Here is a 12,925-nt window from a genome sequence, read left to right on the forward strand (position 1 = left end):
GGGAACAGGGAGACAAATCGTTCCAGAGACCGGCCCTGGGAAACATTAAGGTGGCTCATTAGGTCCGGAGAATAACTCAGGAGTTAATGGAAAGGCATCCTTAAACCGTGGGGGAGGGGCTGCCCGTGACATTTCCACCTATGCCTTCCAAGATTATCATGGCGGATTTGGATTACCTCATGGTGAAGAAGAGGAAGAGGAACAATCAATAACATCTTACTAGTCACCATAACCATAGCAGAATTCATACTCCACATTACGGCTTAAAACTGCCATTGACATTGGTGATAAACAAACTATGCTTTCACATTCTCTATAATTTCGTGCATGTTTAATAAAACATGGACTTCACTCAAATTTTCACTATAACACCTCCACATTGTGACATAAACCTAACATTGTTCAAAACTGTCCCCCTAACAACTTCAACCAAAAATAACCAGAACCGTACATTACGATCTTAAGTCTCAACGTCATTCAAAAATGCCATCATAACTCGTTAACAACAAACAACCAGAACAAACCTCATACTGTTATCACGACCTTAAGTTATGTTAATTCATCATTCGTTCTGAGAAGTTCATTCAGATCACACTACTATGGCACGTACGAAGCAGACAGCACGTAAATCCACCGGAGGAAAAGCTCCGAGGAAACAGCTTGCTACCAAGGCAGCCAGGAAGTCGGCCCCGGCCACCGGAGGAGTAAAGAAGCCCCATCGTTACAGGCCCGGAACTGTCGCCCTTAGGGAAATCCGTCGGTACCAGAAGAGCACCGAGCTCAGGAAACTGCCGTTCCAGAAGTTGGTCAGAGAAATCGCTCAGGATTTCAAGACCGACTTGCGTTTCCAGAGCTCTGCGGTCATGGCCCTTCAAGAAGCTTCTGAAGCCTACTTGGTCGGTCTCTTTGAAGACACCAACTTGTGCGCCATCCACGCCAAGAGAGTCACCATCATGCCTAAAGACATCCAATTTGCCAGGCGTATCCGTGGGGAACGTGCTTAAGCTGTTTTCCTGCCAAATTTCAATGGCCTGTTGTAAAGCATAATCTTTCACCGTTTTTCACGGTTTGCAACAACGTGCATAATATAATACGGACCTCATTCTAAAATGACATCATTACAACTAGACTTCAAAGTACTACTTCATTCGAACGTTTCAGCTTGGATTAAAGTTCAAATAAAAGAGGTGACCATGAGAAACCTTATCAGATTTTTCATTTCTTCGAACTGACCAAAAGATAATGACTTTTACAGCTAAATTCATAAAAATCCACCAAACAGAGGCATTTTTATGCATGCATTCGTTCATTATTTTCACCAACAAAGTCTGCTAAACCAACAAATATGCACAAAATTAAATAATTTAAGGATCTTGGAAAGATTTTGTTAAAAAAATATATTTAACTATAATGCAGTGTAAAAACAGTACCATAAAGAGCGTTGGTACAACCAGGAAAGAAAAACCTGACAACTTCGCATTATATTGGACCGATATAAATGTTGTTGTTAAATCTAATAGATCAATCTTCAACAAAACAAACTTTTATAAATATTAATCCAAAAAACGACACACACAACGCGCGCATACACACATTCAAGATGGATATTCGAGTAAGGTACACCATCTGTAACAAAGCAAACAATTTCTATCGACAAAAGAGGTTTGGAGAATAAGCTCCTCTAGGGGTAAATTGATAATATAAACAATTAATATTTGTAACTGTATTAGCCGAAGGGAAACCCTCCCTCTCTGTAATCCTTGTTGGCCAAAATGCGGACAAAGGGTTGGAAAGGGCCTGTAACAACAAGATGAGTAAACTGCCTTAGGCCTCGAGAGCCGTATTGACTGAAGAGCCGGTATTCACTAGTCTGTCCACCGCTCCGAAAACAAAACATTAAAAAAAAAAAAAAAACAAGTTAAGAAATATCGAAAATCAAAATTTGACTAAAATTGTTATCACTTTTTTGGAATGGTTTTGGGAATGACATGGTTCAACAAGTTGAACAGGACAATAATTCTCCTAAGTCGATTTTGCCATGGAGGACATTAAATCCTGGCCTACTAAAACCTATTGGACCGACCCTGAAGATAAATGGGTTAAGACATCTGCATTTTTATTGAACAATCAGTTGATCGTATAACTCTGATTTAAAAAAGACAATAATAATAACCTCTCAAGTATTTTTTTTAATTAATTTTTTTTCAATTCTTATCGTCTCACCAGATATCGTTTTTAAATGTAGTAGTCGTAGTACTGGCAATGTTTATTCACTATATTTATTCAATCAAAACACTAAATAATCAAACAATCTTACTTTATTAAATTTTTATCTCAATAAAAATTTTTTTTTTTTAACTTCCTGCCGCCCACTTTAAATAGATTAAATTAGTTAAACAAAACAATATGGTCTGTTGTGGAATAATATGCACGGAATTTTGCTTGAAATTAAATTAGTATTTAGTAATTACTTCATGTGTCTATTTATTAACTCTGCTACAATTTGTTTAGCAACAACCCCGTGAAAATTTTTGCTCCGTCATCAATGAAAGAGAATATTCTGTAACAGCCACATCTTCCTTGTTTCTTTTTTAGGCAATGGAAATATAAACAAAAATTTTGAAATTTAGGTACTCGATTTCTGAATTATAAAATTCATTTGGAACCGAATGAAACTAACATCCAGAAAAATATGTGGGGAGTGTATTAAAAAAATCCATAAGGTTCATGTTTACAAAGCACCAGGTTTTCCATTTTTAGCTTTTAATAGAACTTGCAATTCAGAACTATAAATTCTGTGTCCTATACATTACCGTTGAAAAAAGTTTCCATATAATATATGGATAGCGTTCTTTTTTTTATTGTATAACCATTCGAAATAACTTAAATTCTTAAATATTAATGTTCTTTTTGCAAATGAACCTTTTTTAAATATTTTAACAGAACTTCAAAATAGTTGAGAATCATTTGCTATTTTGAATTTACCAATTAACGATAGAAAATAATGCTTCTTGTTTAAATTGCAAAGGTTTTTATTCAATTACAGCTTTTTCAAATACAGTTTTTTGTAATATCAGAACTGATTCTTCTGAACAGAATTATTCATAAATACTTTATTTCTCTTTAAAACAAACCGAGTCAAATCATTCTTTTTTTCTGCCTGGATAATGAATATTTAATTTACAGGAAGCTGATGTTTTCTATTATATTGAAGAATTCTAATAATGAATCTCCACAAATTTTACTCTCTTATTCCAAACAACAAATTTCATTTTCATGTTCATCTTTACAATTTTCTATAGTTCGTTTTTCTCCGAAGAAATTTTGAAAGCAAGGGCCATTATACTCTTACTCTTATTCGTTCTTATTAGATATCATATCATTATATTATATTTTAACTGTAATAGAAAGATGGTCAGAAAAGATTTCTGGAATCACTCCAAGTCTTTCACTTTAGACAATATTGAGGAACTGACAGAACATAAATCATGAACCGGCGAACGCATTTTTCCAATAAAAATACATTCTACCAGTTCATCACCATTAACCCTAACATTTAAAATAACTAAGTTGTACTCCTCACAAATATCAAGACATTTCCGATTCTTAGTATTAGTAATTCCTAATGTATCTCTTTACCACGAGATTTTTAGATTACATAATATTTTTCTTCCAAATTATTACATTTAAACTAGAAATGGGTGATATTTAGTGACCGTTAGTTAATGATTATTTGAAGATCGTGAGATGCGGTTTGGTGTGACATAGATTTTAGAAAAACGTTTTCTTTATCGTGCCAACGTTTCGATCTTTATTGAGGTCATTCAGGGCTCAAAATGTTTGTTTTCTGCGTAATTGTATTATTTTTGTGTTGGCACTATCAACACGACACGCAGTAATGACACAATTACGCAGAAAACAAACACTTTGAGCCCTGAAGATGATCTCAATAAAGATCGAAACGTTGGCACGATAAAGAAAATATTTTTCTAAAATCTATCTCACATCAGACCGCCTCTCACGATCTTCAAATAATCATTTAAACTAGAATTGTGCTGTAAATTATACTTGTTTAAAAAATAAATAAAAAATGTGGATCGAAGTCACGATAGCTCAAGTGGCAGAGCAGCGGCGTACTTAGCCGAAGGTCGTGGGTTCGAATCCCGCTTGTGACAATGACTTTTTTATCTCAACTAAAAATCGTAATTAATTAAAAAATATTAACTGGTCAAGCAGACCACGAAAACTAGTGAATAAAAAAATATTAAGGTTTAGGTAACTTATGAGACATCAAACATGCAAACATATGTACAATTGGGCTAGTAATTGGTCAAACGGACCACGAAAACTAGTGAATTTCATAAGTACAATTCAATAACAAGTTATTTGTTCAATTGCGTTAAGGGTCTACAAGTTGGTGGTCTGTTAGTCATCAGTTCTGCTTTGCCATAAGACTGTTGCTAACATGAGAATCATTTTAGTCAATGATAACGTTAAGTTTATATTACAAAGAATATATTATCAGTTTTTTAATTTACCCATCATGTGAAAACTGCTGAAACTGTGACGTGTCACGTGAAGTTCTTTTTTTTTGTAGTCATTATTCCTCGTAAAGAAAGGAATAAGGAAGAAGTATAAAGTGTCGAAAAGGGTTGTAACCGTTAGATAAGGGCGTGAGAAGTGGCCGTGTTTGGTTATCAGCCGGGACCACGTGGTTTGTAATTGGCGTCCGATCCAACCCTTTGATAGTGTCCCATGATTAATCAACTACAACCCTTTTTGTGCCTGTCACCACCTTCATAAACACTCACGCAGCCTCGCTCCAATAACTGCACACTTCCGTCGAAACGATTACGAAAGGCATAACTTAAAAAATAAAATCGTCCGCGCTCCGGCAATTAACCCGTCTCCCTAATATTACTTTATTATCGTTGATAATTAACACCTTGCGACGACAAGCTGTACTTTTCCGTAATTAATTAATTTGGGATTCATTTTGTTCATGAATTAGGGGAATAACGGAGTGTGTGCTCACCGCACAGGAAACTGCAGTAGATTTCTTCTAGTTAATAATTCATTAGGCGCAAAATAAAAATGAATTAAATATATTTAAGCTAGCCTCAAACTGATCGATTTCTAAAAAATATTCTGAACGAACAGAAAACTTGAATATAATAACAATATATTAATAAATACATGGCACGATTCACATAAGAGCCCACACATTTTTTTTTTGTGTGTTTTGAAATCAGGTATTGATAATTTAATTTATGATTTCTAAAAAATATATTTTAATGCAGTGATACCATTACCACTATTATGTTTAATAAGACAATTCAATTTCATAAGACAATCAGGCAATTCTTTAATTCAAAATATTTGGATGATCAGCAGGCTAGATTATTTTATTTTATTTATACATAGAATATCTCCATTAAGGAATATGAATATTTAATGTAAAAATTACATTGTATATATGTTATTCGACAAAAAATAAACGTTATTGCCCATTCTTGTGATTGCAACTCAATTCATTAACAAAAAATTATTTTTATTATATTTAAGTTGAAAAACGGTAATTTTTAAAGTTTATCCCGTTTTCGCCGTAATTCTATCTACTTTACCCGTTGAGTGGCATGAACAAGAGGTTAAATGACTTTACAATAATAGTTTAATATTTTTCACAATTAAAAAATCATAGGCTGTTCCGGGATTTGAACGCATGACCGCTAGGTGGCAAATAGGAGTAGGACGCTCTCAATCGGCCACCAGGGTCCTCTGCCAAATTATTATTTATATTATTTTGAATTTTTATTTCAGTCTTTATTTTCATGAATGATAGACAATACAAAATAACATAATATTATTTTAACAGCTTAAAGACATGACTATGGTATTAAAGTTTTTTTTTTGTTTTTGTTTGGGGAGTCTTGATACGCTTGCATTTCGACCAACTTGAACACAAACAAACTAAAATTTTACCCTTCATACCTTTACATAAACAAAACGAACGAAACAACTATACAATTACTGATTTCAAAATTACAAAACTATTGTTTCTTACTTCCATATTCAAACAAGTTGCGATCTCAATAAATATGCTTGTTTACAATGTTCACCATTTTTTTCGATTTAGATTCACAAACACTTCTGCTCCAGAATGTTGTTCTTAGCCTAGCCACTTTACCCTTATCTGTGATAACACGGGGCATATAGCTATAAAATGGTACATTTTCCTTCCATAAGCAATACAAGCATCGAACACACTTGATTTTAATTTAAATAAATTCTACGGGACAATTTCAACACTTCACCCCTTATTTGTATGATACATCTCATCGAATTTACAATAAAATGATTATTGAGTAGTTTTTATATGAATCAAACTTAAAATTCAATTCCGTATATTCGAATCAGTTTGTACCTTTATATAATGTGTTAAACATTTTTTTTTTAACGAGGGTTTGCAAAAGCAGAGGTTATATCACTCCTCGGGGTGCCGGTGTTTTTGAAAAATAGCCCATTTGCAAGTATGACGGGTTCGAATGCAGTGCCGATGGATTCGAACCCGGGACCTTTACCTTACAGTAATGAGCGCCGTGTCAACGCAAACCGTTGCGGCCACCGATTCACGAATATTCTTGAACCAGGTAACTTTTTTTCATGACCTGTTTTGCGATTACCTTTGACCATCGGTTATTCGCCATGTTCATGACTTTTGTAATATAGTTCAAATGGATTTCTAAGATGTAAAAGTAAATCAAATTACACTTCTTTTTTCAAATATACAAAGGCAGAAAGCGACCAAACAGGAAGGGGAGGCAATTTTGTAATAAATATTTTAAGAGCTTTTCCACAGAGCAGAACTTCACACCTCCCCAAAACAGTAATAAATACCTTATTTAGCTTTCAGTTATTTTTTGTAAAGTGCATATTCAAAGGTAGCCTGTAAGTTAGAATCATTACAAATAAATATGCCTACTTCCTACTTACTTCAACAAACCACTTTTCATTTTTGGTTGTCTTTTTCCTATTTTTCAAAACTTACTCATTTTTTAAATTTATATGCAAATCTCTTATTTTCTAGTAGTTGTTTATAGCATTCATCGTATTGTATAATTTTTTAAAATTAAAAATATTTAATTCATAGTATAAATTACGCTATTATTAATAACAATTAATTAAGGTTTTTAGTTGAGATGAAAAAAAGTTAATGGCACGAGAGGGATTCGAACCCCCGACCTTCGGCTACATACGCCGCTGCTCTACTACCTGAGCTATCGTGACCTCGATCCACTCGGACATCAACTCCCCATCTCAGGTGGTAGAGCAGCGGCATATCTAGCCGAAGGTCGTGGGTTCGAATCCCTCTCGTGCCATCAACTTTTTTTCATCTCAACTAAAATCCTTAATTAATTGTAATATTTAATTGGTCAAGCGGACCACGAAATTAGTGAATTATTAATAACTTTCCAGTATATTATCATATTATATGTTTAACTATCGTGCTGGCCCAATGGTTTTTGGCAAAAGAAAATCTGCCATTAAACTTAAATTTATTATTAACATCATTACCTAAAATCGGAATATATATGAAGCCAGTATAACCGATACGGAAAATAAATATAAATACATTTTGGTTTTTTATTTTATATTTAATTATTCATTCCAATTGGGTTTTATATTGGCTTAAGGCCGATTAAATTTTCACTTTCGAGGCTTAGAGATGTTTAGCTGGATACGAAATTAATTACTAAAAATAAATATTATTCTAAAAGCAAATAAAATTAAAAAATCTGATACTATCAGGAATAAGTATTTAAGGATAAAACTAAGCGATCTAGCTAAATTGAAATATTAGTCTCTGGATCTTATTAATTTATCCGATATATCAAGTGCATATAATAATTATTAGTTGGCTAATTAATTCTGAAGAAGCGATGTCTTAACAGAGGCGGTTTATTTGAAAGTGTTTGACGAATTTATTTTAAATTAATAATCCCGAGCTGGGCAGGGGCCTTTGCATAATTATTTCCGTCACGTTCGAGACCCAAAGTTTAATAGTATCGCTCTGCAGCCTTCAAGGCTCAAAAATGAATTAGCGCAGGGGAGAAGGCAAAACAACAAATACATCTCATATAAGCAAAGCAATAAATTACTGACATTGCCGGTTATTTATCACGCCGTGAGGGAAGTTTGTCCTTCGTCTATCGATGGACAAGTCAATCCTGTCCTGTTCAATGTCATGTGCCAATCTCGAAAACGAACGTCAGCGCTGCTTTGTAAAGATAGAAGCGTTCCGTTCCAACGATCCCACGTCTATTAAAACATAAATAAATCGATCCTGCTTCTCTTCAAATAGAATCGGAAATAAACAGTCTTTCCCGGTCGGAGAACAGACAGATTTGAGATGAGCGTTATTTCTGCGGGGAAAATCATCCCCTCATCGAAAAACAAAGCATGACAATGACAAACGCCTTCCATTAAAAGCTGAATAAAAATAAAGCGATACTAATTAAACTGGAAGCGCTTTATATAAAACGCATACTTATTTCAAAAACAAAATATTAATAAATTTCTATGTATTACTATTTCTGTACATATGAATACTATAAAGAGAATACGAGCAAGAATTGGATAGAATTATGATGGTTCAACAGTTTTACTAAACATTTTGTCAGTTACAAATATATTTTAATTTTATGGAAAGTAATAAAAGAAGTTAACCTGTTCGATATTGTCCAACCTTTGTTATTTTACATAAAAATAAAAGGAATATTATATTACAATAGTAAAGCAGAGAAAGCGCTATGGAACAAAGTAAATTACCAACCTTCCATTTAAAATTAGCAACAATCATTTGTCGTCGAGAATCGAATCCTGATTACACGACATTTGAAAAATGACAAAAAGAAGGGATAATTCGAAAGGTGGGTTGAGATGGGAAGTTGGTGTCCGAGTGAATCGATGTCACGATAGCTCAAGGTTAGAGCAGCGGCGTATTGAGCCGAAGGTCGTGGGTTCGAATCCCGCTCTTGACACTAACTTTTTCATTTCAACCAATACCTTACATAAAGATTAATTAATTGAAAGAAGTTATTTGATCAATCGGACCACGAAATATAATGGATTTAATTAGAGATAATGTAAAACTGCAAACTAAAGTGCAAATTAAATGAGAAGGTAGTCAGAAAAATTATAAAAATAACAGATGGGAAATTTTCTCTCTGGACAAGATTCAATTTGTCAGCTATAGCAACCAATTATCAGAGAATATTGAAAATAAATAGATTATAATGAGATTCGTAGTAATGACCGATTAGAAAAAAAGGATGATAACAAATAACATATATACAAAAATAAAAATCAATTCAAATGTTAACAATATATTTCCACAGACAAATATAGAATGTTATATAAATATAAAAACAATTAATGGATGAATCAGTTGTAAAAAAAAATTTTGGTTATTTCCCCAGAGTTTATATTTTATAAAAAAAACGCTATTTAGCGATATTTTGAAAAATATCTACTGAGGAAGGCGAATAGAACAACAAATTTTACTCCAAAAGGGCATACCCACACTGCAAAGCAAACAGTCATTGATTCAACTTGGAAAAAAAAATTCACATAATTTATGAAAAAGTATGTAATCAAAAATTCAAAAGAGCTTATACAAATTTTTGTTCAATACCAGAGGAAGCTGCAAGGCGTCATTTGATATTTCTATTCTTTTCAAGAATGTATCGAAACAAGCAAAATCCTCATTTTTGAGGCATTCTGCAATAAAAGACACACAAATAGAGGTGCAGACGTTACTCATCTCTTAATTTTGTTTTGTTCAGAAATATTTGTGAAAAGTTTCAGGGAACAACGATTGTTGAGAAGAAAAATATTCTATTGAGGAAGGTACTAATATTCCTCCAAAAGTATTAGACTGAAGATGAAAAAGCACAGCGAGAATACTTCAACTTCACCGTTAAAAAATCAGAAGCTACTATGTTTACTGAGAACCTCCCCATACTCCTCGGTTTATTAAAGATCTACAAGAAGCAAAAATTCTTGAAGCATTCTGCAGAAAAAGGTTTAATCCACTGATAGGTGAAAGCGTATCTCACCTTTTAAATGAGTGATTGGATTTCAATCATTTAACGTTCTACAACCTATTTTCGAAATAGACTGTTTTTCGACGAGTTCCATACTGTCACTACTTTGTATAAAAATGATTGTAGACAATTTGGAAAAAGATAGATGTCAAGACAAAAATGATTTATTGATATAAATGTTAATAACGACAAAAGATCTGAACTGAAGACTAAAAAGCTCGGCAAGTGCAACTACAACCACAAAGTACTAGAAGCTAGAAGACTTTTTGGTATAAATTCGAGACTTCCCTTATTCTACCGTTTATTAAAGATTCTCAACAAGCAAAATGCAAACTTATGACGCAATGTAAAGATAAAGGGTTAATCCACTTAGAAGTGCAGGCGTATCCTACCTCTGAAATGAGTTAATTCCCATTACTAGAAGTTCAAAAATTTAGAAAAAAAATCGATTATTTCAATAAAAAGGTGACCTATCGAAGGAGGTGCTAACATCCGACAAAAGATATAAAACGTAAGGGTAAAAAGTGCAGTGAATATTTTGCAACAATATCTTTAAAGAACCAAAAGATTCAAGACTCTTAACATGAATTCGAAACCTCCCTTAAACTACAGCCTAATAAAGATCCAAAAAGAAGACCAGTCATATTATATATTCGCTTTGTTCGAAAAAGAAGCTAAATTTTCAAATAAGAAAATCTTAAGGCCAACATCATGTAACATCAATTATGGAATAAGAAATTCTATAGAGTTTAGTAAAAAACCAAAGATTTTTCAAGACCAGAGGAATTTTAAGAATGTATCAAAACAAGCAAAACCGTAAATTATGTGATATTCTCCAGAAAAAGGGTTAATCCAGTTATAAGTCAGGCGTACCCCAACTGAGTGTTTGGATTCCAATTACTTCAAGTACAATCTGTTTTACCTTACAGGCGTCTTCACAGCCGCTTCGTGCAGAAATATTTATTGACAATTTAAAAAAGCTTTTAGATTAATGGAGGAATTAGATATGTATCTGATTTTATTAAATGGAAAAAAATTTCAATTGGAAAAATGGTGGAGAGATAAAAAGAATGAAACTGAGCCAATTGAAATGAGCTCTTGACAAGATATTTTATCTGGGAAAAAGTAAATAATAGACGTTGATTATTGTAGGACTTCGCAAGTTTGATGCTTTGTCTATGCTCCATTCAGAAAGTTGTAAAAATAAAATTTAAAGAAACTAAGCTTATAATAAAATCATTTATAAACGTGTATAAGATGTAATTCTGATATATTGAACAGTTTATTTTATCACTTTTATTGCGAGAAAAAAAATTTGAACCTTGAAAAATATCTTTTTTTTACATATTATAGTTCAAAAAATGCAGACCGTTGTGGCGGATTGGTCAGTGTCTCATTTGCCACGCTAGCGTTCTGGGTTCGAATCCCTGCAAAGCCCATGTCTTTTTGATTGTTAACGGTATGGAGCTTAACGAGTAATTGGACGTTAAGCCCTTCTGTATGAGAGAAATTACTTTACTTATCACAATTAACAAAAAAAATGATATTAGCTAAGTGCTGTGTTCAAATATCCCTTTCAGGCAAAATGCAATTATTTTATCAGAAAAACTATATAATTAATAATTCAATTCACTAATTTCGTGGTCCGCTTGACCGATTAATATATTACGATTAATTAAAGTTTTTAGTTGAGATAAAAAAGTCAAAGGCACGAGCGGGATTCGAACCCACGATCTTTGGCTAAATACACTGCTGCTCTACCACTTGAGCTATCGTGACCTCGCGGCCTATCAAGCCGAAGATCGTGAGTTCGAATCCCGCTCGTGCCATTGACTTTTTTATCTCAACTAAAAACCTTAATTAATTGTAAAAATTAATAATATTAAATCATAAAAGCTCACCAAACGTCTGGCTTCTACCTATGCTTATTATACTTGAACCATTTGTTCTATTTTTCAGTCTTAATGAAGTATTATTGTAATATGTTATATGTTTTATTATTATATTAAATAATATATTTGTTTAAATATAAAAACTATCAATTAGTTACGGGTAGGTAGAGCAAAGGTTTTTGAATTCTTTTCCAAAATAATGCTTTTTTTCTACAAACGACATCACGGTTTGCCAAAATCATTTTAATCTATGGTATGAAGTTTTATTTATACATACTCTGATTGGCTAAAAATACCACCCAATTGATTTTTTTTCGATAAAATAATAATATGCCCTTAATTGTTTCATTTTTTACCAATAAATTTGTTTATTCTACGTTTTAAATTGGGAATATCAATTAGAGATAAACACACTTAATTCTCAATCCTAAAAATTATTACAGATAAGAATTTACGTTTATTCAGTTTCATAGAAATTCTGAAGCAATAAACCGTTTAGTTTCTATCATCCGTTTCGTAATTTCAATTTTTAAACTTAAAAATGCCACGTAGTGCTGAGGATGTTGCGCGTGGTGTGGCTCTTATTGAAGATGGACAGTCCATCAGGTATGCGACTATTGCCATCGGATTTTCGTAGGATGTTTTTGAGAAATTGGGTTCTACCATAGAAGGCCCGGTTCTGGACGCCCTAGGGTAATAGAATCACGGATAACCTTTTTTTGACTTTGAGAATTTTGTAAAACCGGCACCTTACTGTCGTTCAAGCGATTCATCAGCTCCAGGAAGTTCGAGGTGTCCAAATTTCTGAACGCACTACTCGAAGAAGAAATAGGTATGGACTGATGGCTTTTCACCCCGTAAGAGGATCAGAATTGAGCAGAGCACACAGAGTTGCACGCACACAGCCATTGGTCTTAGGATGATTGG

The 12,925-nt window shown here is 33.2% G+C and overlaps 2 protein-coding genes and 1 non-coding gene across 5 annotated transcripts in view; 2 read left to right on the top strand and 1 right to left on the bottom strand.

The window, feature by feature from the left end:
- LOC106667049 (zinc finger protein basonuclin-2) overlaps positions 1–12,925 on the bottom strand; it is a 284,164-nt gene that overhangs the window by 160,643 nt on the left and 110,596 nt on the right. The window lies entirely within an intron of this gene.
- On the top strand, positions 578–1,275 carry LOC106667051 (histone H3-like). Its single transcript, XM_014394686.2, has one exon. The coding sequence runs from the start codon at positions 600–602 to the stop codon at positions 1,002–1,004; it is 405 nt and encodes a 134-aa protein (XP_014250172.1). The 5' UTR covers positions 578–599; the 3' UTR covers positions 1,005–1,275.
- On the top strand, positions 4,103–4,175 carry Trnas-acu. The gene has a single exon. It is a non-coding gene; the product is annotated as a tRNA-Ser (tRNA).

Source organism: Cimex lectularius, unplaced genomic scaffold (genome assembly GCF_000648675.2).
Source record: "Cimex lectularius strain Harlan isolate CLEC.00 unplaced genomic scaffold, Clec_2.1 scaffold72, whole genome shotgun sequence".
NCBI classification, from domain to species: domain Eukaryota; kingdom Metazoa; phylum Arthropoda; class Insecta; order Hemiptera; family Cimicidae; genus Cimex; species Cimex lectularius.